At 40.5% G+C, this 20,427-nt stretch overlaps 1 protein-coding gene across 1 annotated transcript in view; it reads left to right on the plus strand.

Moving 5' to 3' along the window:
* The window catches only part of LOC138737388 (dynein axonemal heavy chain 8-like), a 397,732-nt gene that overhangs the window by 46,886 nt on the left and 330,419 nt on the right, over positions 1-20,427 (plus strand). Inside the window, exons 6-7 of the mRNA XM_069888135.1 lie at positions 3,812-4,053; positions 6,870-7,010. Of these exons, the coding sequence (XP_069744236.1) occupies positions 3,812-4,053; positions 6,870-7,010 (383 nt within the window). The remainder of the gene's footprint in view (positions 1-3,811; positions 4,054-6,869; positions 7,011-20,427) is intronic.

The raw sequence follows: 20,427 nt of genomic DNA on the forward strand, positions 1-20,427 counted from the left end.
GATTATTTGTATTATTCAGCTCCATATGATATTTATTCTAGAAATCATTTTTTGTTGTTAACTCAATTATTGGATAATGTAGTTTTTACTTAATATAAATCTAGGATTTTGTCGGACCATTCATTGGTTTTATTAACATCTGCGGAAATGGATAAGATGGTTTCTTCTTATCGCTGGAGATTCTTGTTAAAAAAATGATGAATTTTGTAAGTTTATTAATGAACAAATTCAACAGTTTTTTGACATAAATAGTAATTCAGTGAATAGTAAGTTTGTATTGTGGGATGCTTTAAAAGCCTTTTTAAGGGGTCAAATTATTAGTTTTACAGTTATGTTGAAAAAACAGTATTTAGTGGAAATAGATAAGTTGGATAAAGACATCAGGGTTTTGGAAAAATTGTTACAGAAGGGTACATTAAATAAGGAGGAAAAAGCTTATGAAATTGAAATAAAATACATTACAAACTTATAGGGTTGAACTTTTATTACAAAGATATAAACAGAAATATTTATGAGTTGGGGGAAAAAGCGCATAATGTTTTCACATGGCAATTGAAATCTGAACCAATGTCTAGAATGATAAAGGCAGATCTGGTGTATGTCGACCCTTGAAAAATCAAAAAAAACAAATGCAACAGATTTTCATTGAGACTTTTATTGAGTAACACAATTAGAACCCTTTAAAATTGCTATAATTGTTTAAAAACAACACATTTCGAACCCTTCAAAATCCCTCTCACTATCATTATCTGAAGCAAAGATGGCAGGAAGCACAACCATGCTCTCACTGTTAAAACAGTCATCATATGGGTCCCAGTCTCTCTCTGATGAGGTAGTTTCAGCTTCATCGTCAGTGTCCCACAAGAAATCATCTTCTGTACCATCAATTGCACAAGAGATACCGGACTTTTTAAACAATTTTTTAGTCTCCACTTTAACTTTGTTCCATGCCTTGAGCACGAAGTTACACAACATTTCAAGTAATGCAGCTCGCATTGCCTTGCCTTTTGTAAATTACTTTTCTGCACTCGACATCCATATATTCCATTCCTTACACATATAGACTTTGAATAGCTTGTTCACACAAACATCGAAAGGTTGCAATATAGACATCAAATCACCCAGGGTAATCGGCATGTAAGTATTATGTAATGCTAATCTACTTTTGGTCTCAGTTAAGTGGTTCCGAAACATATCCCAGACCAGCGAACTCTGTTCTTTGAGTAGACCCCCCTGGCCACCTGTTCCATGCATTGTCTATCCATGGTTTTACACCATTTTCATCCATCCATCTTTTTTTCATAAAAATTTACAAAATGGCTGCAGGAAATTTCATTTTTGGTTTAATTTTGCATTTGAAGATTATCATGAATTTTAACTTTGTCCCGTCGGCCATGCATGATAACACCAGGTAAACCTGGTCTTTTCGTGGCCTGTACTTCTGGTTTCCACAGTTTTAACACCTTTCCATTCCACTGTTCAATTGCCTAACATGTCAAATTTCATGGGCATTTCGTCCACAATTCTGATATTTGCCGATGCAAGCTGGTATTTCTGCTGGTTCCGTATAATAAACCGGTGAAAACTTACAACTTTATGATCAAAGTCTTTTGGTCATTTCTGTGCAATTTTTGTTTTTTGTCATAATACTAGATTTTTCCTGTTCACTAAATGATTGCACCAACCTACTGTAGCCTCAAAATCTTGATTGAGGTCTGGGTGCGACTTTGCCCACTTCAGTGCAAATGTTCTTATTTTATTTCGTGTGACTATAGCAATCTTGCCTCTGTTCACATACCCATTCTGCAACGTAATTTTCCAACTCTGGCCAACGAGTGATTCCTTTTCTCTACAAACATTGCCTTTTTGGTATTTTTCTTAAATTCTCTTCTTTCTTCCTCCAATCTCTTACCATTTCTCATATACATCAAATTTTCTTGCAGCAACACAGTTGTTGGTTTCCTTGGCCATTTCTATCACTTTCAACTTAAAATTTCCTTTATATTTTCATCATGAGTTGCATTTTGTCAATGGACCCTCCATGATAGCAATCACCTCCAGCCAATGCTCAGTAGATCAATTTGTGCTATCTTTGGCACAGTCATCTCAGGCATCGTGATCTTTGGGGGTTGACTTGTCCGCCGTTTGATGGGCCAACTCAGGCATCTAGAAATTTTGGGTTGACTTATACACCGGAGATAGCATAAAACCCTTAAAATGAAGCTGAAAAATGGGGTCAACGTATGCCGGTCGACTTGTAAGCTGAAAATATATGGTATGTGTTTTTGATCAATGGGAACTTCATCTACTACTTTAGTAATTTATCTAGTGGGCCTATGATTTGTTCAGGAAGCTATTTACACATTTCCAATCGATTCCATATGTGAATTCAGGCATATTTTGTTTAAAAATATTGAATGATACAAAAACTATAATTAAGTAAAATTGATGAATTGGCAGAAGCACATGACAGGAAGAGTTGAAAATTGACTTTTCAAATACTCATGATGAAAACTTAAGCACCATGCAGTACATGTCACCATTGGTTTTTTTTCAACCAAATCACATCACAGTTATTGTGTCCATTGAAATCGTTTGGTGGCAACCCCATTTGTAGTTGCAACCAGTGGTTACAATGTAAAATTAAATTTCCATTAATTTCTATGAGTAAGTTATTGTAGTGTATCTTAAGAAGCCATATATTTCAGCACTTGGATAGACAGCAGTTGATTTGGGATAGTCAACGTGGCTTTATGTGTGATAGGTCCATGTCTAACCAATGTTAGAGTTTTTTGAGGAGTTTACCAGGAAAGTCGACGAAGGAAAGGCAGTGAATGTTATTTACATGCACTTTAGTAAGACCTTTGACAAGGTCCTGCTTGGGATGTTGGTCAAGAAGGTTCAGAAGTTCTGTATTCAGGAGGAGGTAGTCAATTGGATTAGATATTAGCTTTGTGCAGAAGCCAGAGAGTGGTACTAGATGATTGCTTCTAGTGGTGTACCTCAGCGATTGGTGCTGAGTCTGTTATTGTTGGTTTGTCATCTTTATCAGCAATCCAGATGATAATGGGATTAATTGGATCAGCAAACTTGCAGATGATACTAAGATTGATGGTGTACTGGTCAACAAGGAAGCTTTTAAGGCTTGTAGTGGGATCTGGACCAGCTGGAAAAATGGGCTGGGCAATGACAGATGGAATTTGATTTGCGCTGCACTTTGGGAGGACAAACTAGGAGAGGAGTTGCATGGTAAACGGTAGGACACTGTGGAGTGCAATAGAAAAGAGGGATATGGGAATACAGATAAGCAATTTCTTGAAGGTAGCATCACATGTATATAGGGTCATAAAGGGAGCTTTTGGAACTTTGGCCTTCATGAATCAAAATACTGAGTGCAAGATCTCCTTTATTCTAATGTATTCAGGTTGTCATAACTTCTTTCCTCATTGATAACAATTTTGTTTAGAAATTATTGGAAACTTTAATTTTACATTGTAACCCCTGGGATTCCAGGAGTGGGGTTTTAACCAAACTGTCCCAGTGATAAGTGATTTGCCAGAAAATGTACTGGTTGGATGAGAAAAAACAATTGTGGCATTTTCTGATAATTATCACCAAATTTTAAGATGCTCCAACAGTGCTGAAATAGTGGAAAGATTAATCGTGAGTTAAATGCCCTGTAAAATAATTGTGATTAATTGCGAATGGGGGAATGAACTGAAATCCAATAAATATATAATGTTTATTGCACAGATTAATAATGTTCATTGCTTTTTGACATTTATGTTGTCATTTTAATTTTTGTTTCCAGCTGAGAACATATGGATCATTCTGGATGGCCCAATAGATGCTATTTGGATAGAAAATTTAAATTCTGTACTCGATGACAATAAGACCCTAACATTGGCTAATGGTGACCGTATTCCCATGGCTCCTTCCTGCAAACTTTTGTTTGAGGTACACAACATTGAAAATGCATCTCCAGCCACAGTATCCAGAATGGGAATGGTCTACATCAGCTCTTCTGCTCTAAGTTGGAAGCCAATCTTAAAGGTAACAGCATCTACACATATTAAATGTCAAAAACATAATCTTTATGAGTATCCATGGTACATAAAGCATAGAATATTACAGCTGTGTTATGCTGACATATATATTCCTACCAAAAAAATACGAAACCCTATCTCGTAACCCTCTATTTTTCTTTTATCCATGTGCCTCTTAAATTCCCCTAATGTTTCAGCCTGCGCTACTACCTCTGGAAAGGCATTTAGGCACCCACAACTCTGAATATTTAAGCAAAAATACCCCTGATGTCTCCCCTAAATTTTCCTCCCTTCACTTTGTACAAATGTCGTCTGGTGTTTGTTATTCCTGCCCTGTCCTGGGAAAAAGGCACTTCTGTCCACCCTATCTAGACCTCTACTGATTCTCCTCTCGTCCTTCTTTGCTCTGAAGAGAAAAGTCACAGCTCAGCTAACATTGCCTCGTAAGACTTAGTTTTCAATCCAGGCAATATTTTGGTAAATCTCTGCATTGTTTCCATAGTTTCCACATCCTTCCGATAAAGGAGGCGACCAAAACTGAATGCAATACATGGAGAAAAATGTTTTAATTACTTAAATATTTGCCACCTATGTAATCTTTACTGTAATTCCCAGACCATATTACCTAGAAACGTTCAGCACAGGAACAGTCCCTTCAGCCTATAATGTCTGTGCTGAACATGGTGCAAAATAAAACTGTGATGCTCTCAAAAATTTATAAACTTCTATCAAGTCTCTTCTCAGCCATAGCTTGGGAGAAAACTACCCAATTTTATCCACCCTCTCACCATAGCTCTCACCTTCTAATCCAGCCAGCGTCCTGGTATGTCTGCTGCATTCTTCTTGTACGCTGGAATTTTTATTATCTTTGGCAATGACAGCTTTATCCTGCAGATGCAAGAGCAGAAATAGGTCATGCTGATTTAATTTTCCCTCAACCTTGAAACCCTTACAAATCAAGAAGCCATCAACCTCCGCTTTAAATATACCCAGTGACAGCCTCCATAGCATGTGTGCCAATGAATTCCACAGATTCACCTTATCTCTGTGGTAAAAGGACATCTTGTATTTCTGAGCCTGTGCCCTCTGGCCCTAGACTCTCCCACAACTGGAAACACCTTTTCCAAGTCCACTCTATCCAGCCCTTCCTATATTAGAAAGGTTGATATCATTGCTCCATCCTAAATTCCAGAGGCTGCAGGCCCAGAGCCATACATTAGCTTTTTCATCCTCAGATTCATTCTCATCAACCTCCTCTGGACCCTCTCCAATGGCAGCACATCCTTCCTTAGATATGGGGCTGAAAACTGCTAACAACAAATGTGGTCTGACTTAGAAAGCCACAGCATTATGTCATCCAAAACATTAACATACAATGTTAAAACACTGACACCTGCAGAGCAACACTAGACATTGGCAGCCAACCTGAAAAGCCTCCCTTTATTCCCACTCACCATGCTAGTACAGGTGCCTAACCTTTTATCCAGGATTGTCAGGACCAGACACCTGCCATTGTTTGGAATCTTCCAGAATTTGGAATAATTTTGATCCATCCCTTTAGGCCTGGCCTAGTCGTGCTGCCGTCTCTCCCCCCTCACCCAGCCAAGACACGCTGCCATCTCTTGCCTGCCCGCGTCACGCTGCCATCTCTTCCCCACTCTCCCGCACAAGTTACGCTGCCGTCTCTTCCCCCTCGCCCGGCTGAGTTGCGCTGCTGTCTCTCCCCCTCCTTGCCCGCCTAACTTGCGTATGTTCTCCCCCTCCCTCTCCCCCTCCCTCTCCCCCTCCCTCTCCCCCTCCCTCTCCCCCTCCCTCTCCCCCTCCCTCTCCCTCTCCCCCTCCCTCTCCCCCTCCCTCTCCCCCTCCCCCTCCCCCTCCCCCTCCCCCTCCCCCCTCTCTTTTTCAATTTTTTAATAACATTTCATAATATACACAGCATAAGGAAAATAGAAATAACACAATTAAAATGGTATGTCCAAGTCTACAGAGTAAAGTATCATATAAATTCTGTTGCTATCTAAAAAATACATGTATGGAAAATTATATTTTGTAGACAGTTGTTCAAAAGACATCAAACCACCATCAGTGAATAAATCTATAAAAGAGATAATTCCTTTAAATTCCTCTCTCATCCCTCATTTGTTTCCTTTGCCCAATTGTAATATCGACACATCCAATTTAGTTTCTCCCTCTCAATTTGCAGGGTGAATTCTATCATATTTTTATCACTACCTTCAAAGTGTTCCTTTATCTTAAGGTCCCTAATCAAATCAAATCTGGTTCATTACATAACACCAAATCTAAAATGGTCTTTCCCATTGTGGCTTGACCAGAAGCTGCTCTGAAAAGTTATTTCATCAGGCCTTCTATAAATTCTTTCTTTTAGGATCAGGCGCAACCTGATTTTCCCAGTTTACCAGCACATTGAAATCCCCGTGACCATTGTATCATTGCTGAGATGCCTTCTCCAACTCCCATTGTAAGTTTGATGGCCAGTTGACAAGAACAATAATTGTCGAAATATCCTATCCCGCAACTTTCATCAGTACAGCGAGCTCCAAAGGGCTGGGAGCTGAGATTCCATCAAAAAAATGTTTTTGTGCCACACTGGAAGAAATACTATGGTTTAAAGGTAGAAGGCCAATCCCATGGAGCAGCAGCAAGCCTTCCCAATAGCTCTTTTTAATTAATTCTTGTGGACGTAACAATAGCATTAAATATCAATATATTATTTTCTATCTGCTAATATTTTCTTATTTTTACAAGGGATACCATGATATCATCTTCCCAGCTCTGTAATTGTTCTGAAATGTTCTTTTATAGGCCTGGTTAAAGAAACGGGCTCCTCGTGAGGCTGAGATTCTGCAAGTCTTGTATAACAAAGTATTTGAAGAGAGTTACATGTACATGAAATTAAACTTGAATCCAGTAATGGACTTGCTCGAGTCTAACTATATAATGCAGGTTAGAACGCTGATGAAGCTGTCATTTTTTAAATACATATTTTTGTATGTATATAGGTATATATATTTACAAGACTCAGCAGGTCAAGGCTGCTTCTGTGAGAAATGGAACAGTTAACATTTCAGGTTGAAGATTCTTTGTCAGAACTGGAAAGGAGACAAAAGAAACATGCAAAGCTGCAGGGAGGGTGAGAGAGGGAAGAATATCTCTGATAGGGTAAAACCAATGAGATGAAACAATGATTTCTAGTCAGTGAAAGAATGGGAGAAGTTAGAGAGATGGTGCTGGAAAATGGCGCTGAGATAGATCAACGATGATCTTGTTAAATGATGAAGCAGGATTGATGGGCTGAATAACAACTATTATTGATATTTCTTACTTACTAACAATCATGTTATACTTATTAAAGTTTATCCCCAATAAAGACAAGTCAACAATTCAATGCCAAAACACAGAGATACTGGAGGAATCTAGCCAATCTTGCAGCACTCATAAGAAGTAAGGATCTATTACTTTCATTTCAGGCATCAGCTCTTCCTCAAGGAATAAGCAAAAAAGAAAGAGACAGGTGACTGTGATAAAGGCTGTGGGGTGGTGGTGGGGGGGGGGGGGGAGGGAAAGGGGAAGAATGAGAGGGGGAAGAATGAGAGGGGGATGAGTACAGACCAACAGACAAAAGGTGTTAATTGGATATGATAAGAGGACAGGAGAAAGGAAAGGTGAGAAATGGATTTGGCTCTCTCAGCTGGGAGTCGGAGGAGGAGGAGCTTGCTAAAAGTGAGGAGAAGGTAAGCTATTAAAGTCGGGGGCTTACCAGGGCTTAGGCCTACTTGGTTCAGCTGGGAGTTGGAGGAGGAGCTTGGAGAGAGTCGGGCTGTGAGTTGGAGGAGGAGGAGCTTGCTGAAAGTGATGGGGTTATTTGGTCAAGGGGCCAATAAAAGGAGTGAAAGGAGGGGGAGCGGCTAGTGAGGAGAGGCTCAGTGAGTGCTTCGGCAAAAGCAGGCAAGGAGAAAATGTAAGCTGAGTTATTTGCCTTCGTATTCAGAGTCATGCCAGTAGGGTTAGTGCTCTGTACTGGGTGTCAGATGTGGGAACAATGTGTGACCTCCACCCTCCCAAATGGCCATATCTGCACCAGATGTACCGAGATGCAGTTTCTAAGGGAGCAAATTAGGGATATGGAGTTGCAGATTGATGACCTGCGGCTTGTAAGGGAGAGTGAGGAGTTAATCGACTCAACTTTCAGGGCGATAAATACTCCAGAACCCGTGTCAGGTAAGTGGGAAACCGTCAGGGGGGGAAAAAAAAGCGAGAAAAACAGAGCACACCAGTGACTATCCCACTCAGCAATAGTTGTGTTGTGTTGGATTCTGTTGAGGGAGATGACCGGACAGAAGATGGCCACGGTCAATGGCAATGAGCCTGGCAAAAGAAAAGGAAAAGGAGAAATGCAGTAGTTATTGGGGACTCCATTGTCAGGGGTACAGACAGGAGGTTCTGTGAGCCAGATACCCGCATGGTGTGTTGCCTCCCTGGTGCAAGGGTATGAGATATCACAAATTGGGTCCAAAATATTCTGAGAGGAGAGGGAGAGCAGCCTGATGTCTTGGTACATGTGGGTACAAACAACATTGACAAGAAAAGGGAGGAGGTAATGAAAAGGGATTACAGTGAGCTGGGACGAAAGCTGAAAGACAGGAACGCTAGGGTGGTGATCTCGGGATTACTACCTGTTCCAAATGCAAGTGATGAAAAGAATGTAAGGATAAGGAAAATGAACGTGTGGCTGAGAGGCTGGTGTACAAGGCAAGGATTTGGCTTCTTGGATCATTGGGATCTCTTTTGGGGAAGGCATGATCTTTACAAGAGGGACGGGTTGCACCTAAATCCAAAAGGTGTAAACATTTTGGCAAGTAACTTTGGTACAGCAGTGGGGCAAGGTTTAAACTAATTTGGCAGGGGTATGAGAACCAGAGTGATAGGGAAAAGGGTAGGGAAGATCAAGTAATGGCCAGGAAAAGTAAAATAGGAAAAGTAATGTTGGGAGGAGAAAGTAAAAAATCAGATGGTGCAGTGAGTTTTCAGGTGTTAAGTGTTAAGAAAATTACAAAGAAAAATAGTGGGCAGAAAAATCAAAAGAAAAGGTTACAGAAGTCATTAGATATTAAAAGGACAAAGAGCATAAGGGCACTTTATCTCAATGCCCGCAGTATTAGAAATAAGGTCAGTGAACTTGAGGCACAAATCGGTACCCATGCCTGTGATTTGGTCGCCATCACGGAAACATGACTACGAGGTGACCCTAAATGGGAATTAAACTTTCAAGGGTATCAGGTGGTGCAAAGAGATAGACAGGATGGTAAGGGAGGTGGAGTTGCACTCTTAATCAAAGATGAGCTCCAGGCAATAGTGATGGATGATATAAGATCTAAAGAGCATAATGTTGAGTCCATTTGGGTAGAGATAAAGAATAACAAAGGGAAAAAATTAGTGGTGGGTGTTATCTATCGCCCACCAAATAACAATAGTTTAGTGGCACAGGAAATAAATAGAGAGATAAGTGAGGCATGTAATAATGATACGGCAGTAGTCATGGGGGATTTTAACTTCCACATAGATTGGGAAAATCAAGTTGGTCATGGGAGTCTGGAAGAGGACTTCATAGAATGCATCCGCAATAGCTTTCTTGAGCAGCATGTTAAGGAACCCACAAGAGAAAATGCTCTCCTGGATCTCGTGTTGTGCAATGAGATAGGTAGAGTAAATGATGTAATAGTCAGAGACCATCTGGGAAATAGCGATCATAGTATGACTGAATTTCTCATTCAGATGGAAGGAGAAATAGTTAGATCTAAAACTAATATATTATGCTTAAACAGGGGTGACTACCATAGGATGAGGGAGGAATTGGGCAGAGTGGACTGGGAGCACAGGCTAATTAATGAAACAGTTGAGGAACAGTGGAAGATTTTCAAAGAAATATTTTGTAATGCTCAACAAAAATATATTCCAGTCAGGAAAAAGGGTAGCAAGGGAGGGAAAAATCAACCGTGGTTAACAAAGGAAATAAAGGAGAGTATAAAATTGAAGGCGCAGGTGTACAAGGCTGCAAAGAGCAGTGGGAAACTGGAAGATTGGGAAAACTTTAAGAGTCAACAAGGGGTTACAAAGCAGGTAAAAAGAAATGGGAAAAAGGATTATGAAAGTAAATTGCCACAAAATATAAAAACAAAAAGCAAAACATTTTATAAATATATAAAATGGAAGAGGGTGGCCAGAGTTAACATAGGACCCTTGGAGGATGAGAAAGGAAAACTGGTGGCAAAACATGAGGAAATGGCCGAGGCATTGAACAAATATTTTGTGTCAGTCTTCACGGTGGAAGACACGTTCAGCATGCCCAAGTGCGGAGTTAAGGATGCGAATGTTGGGGAGAGCCTTGATAAAATAGTTGTTACAAAGGAAGTAGTGATGGAGAAACTAATGGGACTAAAGCCAGACAAATCACCCGGTCCTGATGATATGCATCCAAGGGTTCTGAAGGAAATGGCAGAAGTTATAGTTGATGCATTGGTGGTCATATACCAAAATTCCTTGGATTCTGGGCAGGTCCTTGCAGACTGGAAGACAGCAAATGTCATGCTACTTTTTAAGAAGGGATATAGGCAGAAGACTGGAAATTATCGTCCAATTAGCTTGACGTCTGTAGTTGGAAAAATACTTAAAGACGTCATTAAAGATGAAATAGTGAAACTTTTGGAACATAAAGGTTCAATCAGGCAGACGCAGCATGGTTTTAGAAAGGGAAGATCTTGTTTGACAAACTTGTTAGGATTCTTTGAGGATATAATGGGTGCAGTGAATAGAGGGGAACAGGTTGATGTTGTATATTTGGATTTCCAGAAAGTGTTTGATAAGGTGCTGCACAAGAGACTTCTCAGTAAGTTACAGGAAAGTGGAGTCTGGGGAAGTCTATTGGCCTGGATTGAAAATTGGTTGTCTGACAGGAGGCAGAGAGTCGGGATAAGTGGGAGTTTTTCAGGTTGGCAGAGAGTGGTAAGTGGGGTGCCGCAGGGGTCGGTGTTAGGCCCACAACTGTTCATCATCTACATTGATGACTTGGAGAAGGGGACAAAATGTGGTGTAGCCAAGTTTGCGGATGACACCAAATTGAGTGGAAGAGCAAATTGTAATGAGGATGTGGAGAGTCTGCAGAGGGATAGAGTTAAGCTGGATGAGTGGGCAAAGGTCTGGCAGATGGAGAGCAATGTTAGTAAGTGTGAGGTTATCCACTTCGGTAAGAAAAATAAAAGAGCTGAATATTATTTAAAGGGTGAAAAACTACAGCATGCTGTTGTGCAGAGGGACTTGGGAGTGCTTGTGTATGAATCTCAAAAAGTTAGCTTGCAGGTGCAGCAGGTTATTAAGAAGGCAAATGGAATGTTGGCCTTCATCGCAAGAGGAATTGAATTCAGGAGTAGGGAGGTAATGTTGCAACTATGTAAGGTACTGGTGAGACCGCACCTGGAGTACTGTGTCCAGTTCTGGTCTCCATATTTGAAGAAGGATGTACTTGCTTTGGAGACGGTCCAGAGGAGGTTTACTAGGTTGATCCCTGGGATGAAGGGGTTGACTTATGAGGAAAGATTAAATCATCTAGGATTGTATTCACTTGAGTTCAGAAGAATGAGAGGGGATCTTATAGAAACATATAGGATTATGAAGGGTATGGATAGGATAGATGTAGGAAGGTTTTTTGAACTGACCGGGGAAACTAAAACGGGAGGACACAGTCTCAAGATTCGGGGGAGTAGATTTAGGACAGAGATGAGGAAAAATACTTTTTCCCAGAGAGTGGTGAATGTTTGGAATTCTCTAACCAGGGAAGTGGTTGAGGCTGCCTCATTAAACATATTTAAAATTCGGTTAGATAAATTTTTACATGATAGAGGAATTGGGGGATATGGGGAGAAGGCAGGTAGGTGGAGTTAGGTCATAAATTAGATCAGCCATGATCTTATTGAATGGCGGAGCAGGCTCGAAGGGCCATTTTGGCCTATTCCTGTACCTACTTCCTATGTTCCTGGAAAGACAGCTAGAGGAAAGGAGAAATGGAGAATGATGGTGGGAGTGGGCTTCTAATGGAAACCAGAAAACCAGAGAAGTCACTGATAATGTCATCTAGTTGGAGGGTGCCCAGATGGAATATGAGACGTTGTTCCTCCAATTTGTGCGTGGTATCAATCTGGAAGTGCATGAATCCATGGACAGACATATTCTACAAAGGAATGGGGCAGGGAATTGAAATGGGTGGCCACTGTGAAATCCATGCTATTGTGGCGGACAGAGCCAATGAAGCAGTCTCCCAATCTGTATCCAATCTCTCCGATGTAGAGGAGTCTACAACAGGAGCACCAGATGCAGTAAATGACCACTGCAGATTCATAAAGTGAAGCATTGCTTCACATGAAGGACTGTTTAGAGCCCCGAATAGTGGTGAGGAGGAGGTGTGGGTACAAGTGAGCATCTCCTGCTGTCACAGGTAGGTGCCAAGGGGGCAATTGTTGAGGAAGGAGGCACAAAGGCAGCAATCCCTGAGGAAGCTCGAGAAGAGAAGAGATGGGAATATTTGTCTGGTGGTGAGATCATGTAGTAGGTGGCAGAGGGTGAAATGTTGAATACTGAGGCCAGTGGGATGATAGATAAGGACAAGGGGAATCCAGTGGTGGAGGTGACCAGGGCAGATATGCAGGTAATGGAGGATATTCCAACTTTCCCCCATGTCTCCTTTCCTCTACCTCTGTGTGTATGTGTGTGTCTCTCCCTTTTTTCCCTTTGTCTCCTTTGATAGAGCCAAAATCAATTCTCACCTTTCCTCTCACCTATATTCTTATCATATCCAATTAACACCTTTTGTCCGTTGCTCTGTACTCCTCCCTCTCCTATTCTTCACCATTTTTTCCCTAGCCTTTAACACAGGTGCCTGTCTCTTTTTTGCTCATACCTTGTGGAAGAGTTCAGACATCAGTAATAATCTTTATCTCCTGTGGAAAGGCTGAGTTCCTCCAGCATCTCTTTGCTTTAAGATCTGTGTTTCACTCAACAATTCAAAACTGAGGTAGTTAAGTTATTAGCATTAAAATTGAATGCCATGGAAAGTTATAACTTAACAACCAGATATATCCCTCAAACATGCCTGCTGCAACCAGGCTTAGAATGGTGTGCAGAGTATATAGTTAAATAGTAGTATGAAAATGTCACCTGTGATGAAATATTTGGGAGATATTGGCTTGTAACACACCCCACTATTCAAGAAGTGAGGGAGGCAGCAGAAAGGAAATTATAGACTGGTGAGTCTGTCATCAGTGTTTGGGAAGATATTGGAGTTGATTGTCAGGGATGAAGGTATGGAGTACATGACAAGGTAGGTCAAAGCCAGCATGGTTCCCTTAAAAGAAAATCTTGCTTAACAAACCTATTGGAATTCTTTGAAGAAGTAACAAGCAAGCGAGATGTCGGAGATGCAGTGGGTGTTGTGTATTTGGATTTTTAGAAGGCCTTTGACAAGGTGTCGCACATGAGGCTATTTAACCAAATAAGAGCCCAAGGAAACGTACTAAAGGTAGAACATTGGCTAATTGGCAGGAAGCAGAGTCGGAATACAGGATCATATTCTGGTTGACTGCCAGTTACTAGTGGTGTTCCACAGGACTCAGTACTGGGGCCACTTCCATTTAAGTTGTATTTTAATGATTTGGATTCTGCAATGAATGATTTTGTGGCCAAGTTGGCAGAGGTTATGAAGGTAAGTAAAGGAATAGATAGTGTTGAGGAAGCAGGGAGGCTGGAGAATGACTGAGACAAATTAGGAGACTGGGCAGAGAAGTGGCAAATACAGTGTCAGACAATGTACGGTCAGGCATTTTGGTTACCTTTAATTGAGGACCAGTGAATCTAACTCCCTCCGGTATAATATTTAATGATGATCTAGTGGCCTCTGTGTCCACCAGAAAAATGGCATCCTCTTTGTTGGGTCCCACCTGGAAGAAACCCCTGATCCCTTTAATCCTCCCCAAAAGTCATCAGAGGGATCCCATCCCTTTCCCTCTTTAATTCGGGACATTCCTGTTTGAAATGTCCCACTTTCCCACAATAGTAACATCCTGGCTGCTAGGGTTCCCCAAAACTCAAGGACATCAACATAATAACAACCAGAACATTTCCATCGCTCAATTTCTCTATCAGAGGCATCCCTCTGGTGGAGTCTCATCTCCTGGATGGAAGGTATAAGGCTCGTTGAGGAGGGCTCATGTTGAACTAAATCTTTGGGGTCCCAATCTAAATTGCCCTTTAGATACTTTATCTGCTGCCTCATTAAGTTAAGAAATCACATCTTTATCATCTTTAAATTGCAAACAAATTGGTATCTTGTGTGGCCCCTTTAAGAGTATTCCTGGCTGTCTTCGTTCTCTGCTCTGTAGTAATCTGCACAAACTGGCTGCGTTATCTCTTCTTCTGGGCTTCCTGCCAATTTGCCTGGCTGGTATCATGTTTTTATGCTGAGTTCTCTCTGGCCTCACTGATTTTTTTTTTAATTTTTAAACTGCAAATGAAGACCAGTGTGTTTTAACAAAAGCTTCTAGAATTTTCCACAGACTTTAAATCTTAACTTCTTTGTTACAGAGCCCGGATGATTTATCATGGCTCTGGGTTCGAGCACGAACAGTGTCCGAAAATACTTTGGGTACTGCTGGCTAGGGGTCTAGATACATGCAGATGATATGCTAGTGGTGGTCCTTTGGGGGTCCCCGAGGAGTACTTGGGAGTCACTCGTCTCTCCCTCCTCCATCAGCCTAGGACTTCCATTTGACTACGTAGTCTTTGTTTATCCTCCAGTGCAGGAGGCTTCTCCTGCCTACCCTTTGCTTTTTTCCTTTCCTGATTTTTCCTTTCTATGTGCACATTTTTTCTGGAGGACATCCACAGGTTTACTGTCCCCCCTTCTGCCAGTTTTACAGCATTAGTTTGGCAACCTGCAAGTCTATTTCTTTCTTGTGCTAACAGGCGCCACTTTCCAATGAGCTCTTTAATGAATTCATCATCCCAAGTACCCCCCAATGGCCAGCCTTCTCTCCCTAGTCTTTTATTTAATGTCTCAGAAACTTTTCGAATTATATTTTCAACCTTCAGATAGTTGTATCTACATAATTCCTCATTGTTACTCAGGTTTCTAAAACCTGAGCTCCCCGAGCACACACATACACACAAACTGACCAGACTAGTTCCCTGAACTCTTAACTGAGCTCCCTGAGCTCTTATTCAACTACAGTCCTCGACTGCCAAGTTCCATGAATTCTTTCCGAAGACATTCCTTGGTCTCCGACCCGACCTTTTTACAGGTCTGTTTCTCTTTTTCTCATGTTTTTCCTGCCTGTCTAAGCTCTTCTGTCCTGCCTCCTCCAGCTCTGGGACACAGGCCTCTACCTCTCCATCTGACTCTCTCATCTGTTGGTGTTCCTCGGGAGGGATATCACCAGCATCCTAGTGATCTTCCCCTCCCCTCTGACTGTCATTTGGCAGGGACAGGTACTTCAAAGGATCTCAGGGAGGTACGTCTCCCTCCTCATTTTTTCACAGCAACCTTAAACAATTCAGTCACCCGGATCCAACATGCTGCATAATCTGACTCTTCCGGGACTGGAGGGCTTCTTTCATTTATGAATAAATTTAATTTCTGACACATCCAATCTTCATCTGACCCCAGTTGGGGTCACCAAACCGAAGACCCCAGAATCGGAGTCTGAGGCTATTTGTAATAACAAAATTTTATCATAATTTCATTAGTCTTTCCCTGGGTCCTTCCCCAACCCCAGTTTCCTAACATCTGCTCCAACGGACTATCGGGCGGAATGTCAATCCCAGGACCCCCACTCTGGAGTCCCTTCTTCTCTTGGGTTCTCTTATTACCCATATCCCTGTCAGATCACTCACTCCTGACAGAATCCCGGTCGCCCGAGTAATACTTAAGAGTCAATTTTTCTTACTCGGGTCTCATGCACGAGAGTTGCCCCAACCGAACCACTCCTCCTACCGGAGTCCCTTCATTCTGTTCCACTCCCTCTACCAGAGCTTTCCTAGGTCCTGTCCTCCAGAGTCTCCTGTCTGGATATCACTCGCTCAAACCACTGACGGCAAGCAAGGAAATCGGAGACCACTGAATCAGTGGGGTGCACCTTCTCGTTCTTTGATAGCCAGTCACCAAGCAGTGGGAGTTGAGAATCCCAGACGATCCCCCAAGCTTGTGAAATATAAAGTGTTCACAATCACTACTCTGGAGACAAAGTCTTGGAGAATATGTTCAGCTTTATTTCGAGTCTGCAGAGACGGGTGTCCCTGGTCTGGAGACACACCGGAGGTTCAGAATCATCATTCTTTTGTACAGTCCTGCGCTCAACATCACCCCACTTTCATTTACCTTCTTTCAATCAGAATCCAAATACATTACAACATTCTCCTTTTCCCTTCCATCAATACAGGTATCTCTCAGTTCCCCCCTCTTCATACATCGCATGTTATGTTAATTAGTTAATTCCTTCCTTAGGGGCATCTAAGTTAATATTCATGTCTCTATTAAGCAAGCACAGTACTAGCTATAGACTGCCTTAGGTCACTGTACCAGCCTGAACCAGAAACTTGCATCCTTGGGGCTTGAGATAAGAAGGGGCCCACTAGCTAGTACTGTCTACTCTCAAGCTCTAATCTACATACTTTGCATTCCATCACTTTTCACAGAATGGTGCGAGTTTAATAACTTTCAACCATTTTTCACAACTGTTCCGGTTCTTCAATGTCAAGAAGACTCTGTGTCAATTCAATCTTCTTTCCATTCTTCCCATTCCCATTTACCCTCCTTTTAGATTATGTTAATGGTGATCGTCCACTTCCTCGTAAATCTGGTAACGAATTAGCAAAAATTAATGCATCATGATCATTCTCAAAAAATTGAGACTGAAAATTTCCATTAAAAACTTTCAAATCTGCAGGATAACGAAAAGGATAACCCTTTCTCCACAGTACTTCTTTAGCTGAATTAAATTCTCTATGCCTCTCAATAATTTCTTGACTCAAATCAACATAAAAAAAACACTCTATTGCCCTGAGCCATCACTGAGTCTGATTTTGTCGAGCCTTTTGAACTGCAATCCACAATATCATTTCTCTATCCTGGTATTTCAAGCAGCAAATCAAAACTGCACATGGTGGTTGGCCCGGAAAAGGCTTCTTCTACAACACTCTGTGTGCCGGTCCAATTCCAGACCATCCGAAAAATTCACTTCCCAACACATCAGGAATCCACTTCTTAAAAAAAATTTCACCGGGTCTGAACCTTCAATATCTTCTGGAAGACCAAAGGTCAAAGCCCTTGTGGTTCATGCAAGAGGAAAGGACTGGCTGTCTAATGTTTCACTTGAAATAAGGGAAACAAAAAGGAACTCTGTGGTGGCCTGAAAGAAAGATGTTATCATCTGGAGAACCCTGAGGGGGCAAGTTTCGTCAGCAAGACATTGAAGTGGCTAATTAAAAAGGAATAAGTTGTGGGTGTCCAGCGAACAACAAATCTCTCTCTGAAACCTGACAAGAACTTGGTGAAGTTTATAAATGTTCAATTCTATGCACAGTATCAGAATTGCCTTCAACCAGTGAACTTGGAGGAATGAGAAGTGAGATTGGACTGTGAATCAAAGAACTTTTCTGAACTTACACACACATTACATACATGTGTGTTTAGAATTAGAAGGGGGTTAAGTTAGGTTAGTTAAGTCAATAGTGATGTTTAACTGTGATTCTGTTTTCATGTTTAAAGATAATTAAAAGCAACTTTTGTTTAAGTAAACATCTGTCCTGGTGAATATCTATTGCTGCTGTGTTTGGGGTCCTCTGGGCTCGTAAAAGGATGTTCTCCTTTCCCTCTGCCAATCTTACGAAAATGTCCAATATGAACTTTCCGTCATCAAAATTAGGGGTGTACATGTTTACTAAGGTCCAGGATTCTGAATATAACTGATAGTGCACCATTACCAATCTTCCTGTTCTGTCTGTGTTCACATTCTGCACTCTCACTGGAACACTCTTCCCTATCAGAATTGCCGCTGCGACCGCCCCCCCCCCCCTTGCATTTCAGCTGAATGAGAAGTATATTATCTGGCCCACCCAATCCCTTTTTAGTTTGTGGTGTTCCCACTCTGTTAAATACGTTTCTTGGAGAAAGCCCAGATCCGCTTCAAATTTTATTAATGTTAACCAAGATTCTTTTCCTTTTTTATTCTCCTGTTTAAGCCGTTAATGTTGAAACTAATGTACTTTATGCTCTTAGCCATTTCCTGGAGACTTCCAGACCTGTGTTTTCCCCCTACCTCCACTGCCTCCTATTCATCCAACCTTTTTTCTTCAGCTGTCCACTCCAGTGACAAACCCTGGGAAAATAAAACAAAAGCAAAGACCACAAACCCCAAAAGAACAAGTGAGAAAAAAATTCTACAAAAAAAGAAAAAGGAAAAAAAAACAAACATAACACAAAGTATTACATCAAACTCCAACCCCTTGCCAATATATATTCCCCATCTATATCTCCTTCCTTTTAATCCTCTCTCACCCCCACCTGAGGTGACTTCTCCCTCTGTGTCATCACCATCCCCATCCTTACTATAGGCTGTGCATTTTGCACCCATCTACCTCCCACACCTTTCCGCCCTCACCCCGCAAATCCAGACCATTTTTCTTTTTACAAATTTTCCCAATAATGTTTTCCAACAGTTAAACCCACTATTGCTATTCTCATATATAGTCTTATTTTCAGAATTATTATGAGACTGCTCAATTAAAATTTATTAATAGGATGTTTGACATTATTCAATCTCCAGGGCAGGCTAAAGTTGAATTGGCTTGTATACTTGAGCCTCAGGTTCATCAATTTATATTTAAGTGGAATCCTCATTTGTTGCAGGGGTATAATATGCCTGTTTTAAAACATCTATTGGAGATTTGGACTAAAAGAAATTACATTATAGGTTCTAGGGGTAAAATTATGGCTCAAATCCCATTATATCAGAATAAAGTTTTTTTTTCAATGAACAATCCATATTTAAAGATTTGGGATTCTAAGGATATGAAAGTGGTGGATGATTGTTTTGAAGGTGGACAGTTTCTTTCTTTTACCAGATGTAGGGAGAAGTTTGGAATACCAGCTAATTCCTTATTTGCATATTATCAGGTTCAAGCTTTAGTGATAGATAACTTTGGAAGAGAAATTATGCTACCTAAATTAACTAAGTTTGAGACTTTAATTTTGGATATATCAAAAAAGGGATATATTTCAGAAATGTATGCAAGATAAGATGAGTAATCCAGATTTAAGTAAATCTCGAAATAAATTGGAGGAAGATTTATCTTTTGATATATCTCAGGAGGAATGGGAAGTTATGTGTCAAGAGAGTGTGACTAAATTGATTAATGTAAGATATAGCTTAGTCAATTATAATGTTTTACATCAGTTATATTTGACTCCTGAAAAGTTAAAAAGATATGGTTTTAATAATTCAGATTTATGTTTTAGATGTGAAATTCACACTGGAACATTTTTACATGCAGTTTTGTCCTGTGACAAAGTTCAACCATTTTGGATAAAAATTAAAAACTTTTTGAAAGATTTATTTAAGATTAAATTACCATTGGATCCATTAATTTTTTTGTTGGGTTATACTATATCTTTGACTACTGATTTAAAATTAGATAAGTTTCAGATGGCATTTGTTCATCTGGTATTAGCCGTGGTGCAGAAATGTATTTCGATTACACGGAAAGATAATGTTGAAGTAAATATTGGCTTGTTGGCATAATGAGTTGGGATCCTTTATTTATATGGAGAAGATAACGTATAATCTGTATAATAATTTTTTTTTGCGCAGATGTGGTAACCTTTTTTGAAATTTATGGGCTTGGAAATATCTTAATTTTTTTGTATTGTAAATTTGACACATCACATAGAGTATGTTATTAATCAATTTTTTTTGTTGCTCCCATTGAGGGGTTAGTTGGGGTTGGGGGAGGGAGGGTGGGGGGAAGAGGTTTGTGTTTTTCTTGTATATGTATCTTAAATTTATAAATAACGTTTTTTTTTAAACTGTTTTTTTTTAATCTCCTAGTCCAGGATCTTTAGGGATCGATGTCCTGCTACTCCCTTCTCATCACGTGTCTCTTGTTCCACAGCTTTGTTGTCATCTCTTTGAATGATGGTGGTTTTTTTCTCAAAATCCATTATTTTAAAATGATTTGATGAATAGCCAAGTTATTAATATTACTTTGTGGAATTGCCATGGCCTTAACCATCCAATTAAAAGAAATAAAGTCATTAATCATT

Source organism: Narcine bancroftii, chromosome 6, assembly GCF_036971445.1.
Source record: "Narcine bancroftii isolate sNarBan1 chromosome 6, sNarBan1.hap1, whole genome shotgun sequence".
Taxonomy (NCBI): domain Eukaryota; kingdom Metazoa; phylum Chordata; class Chondrichthyes; order Torpediniformes; family Narcinidae; genus Narcine; species Narcine bancroftii.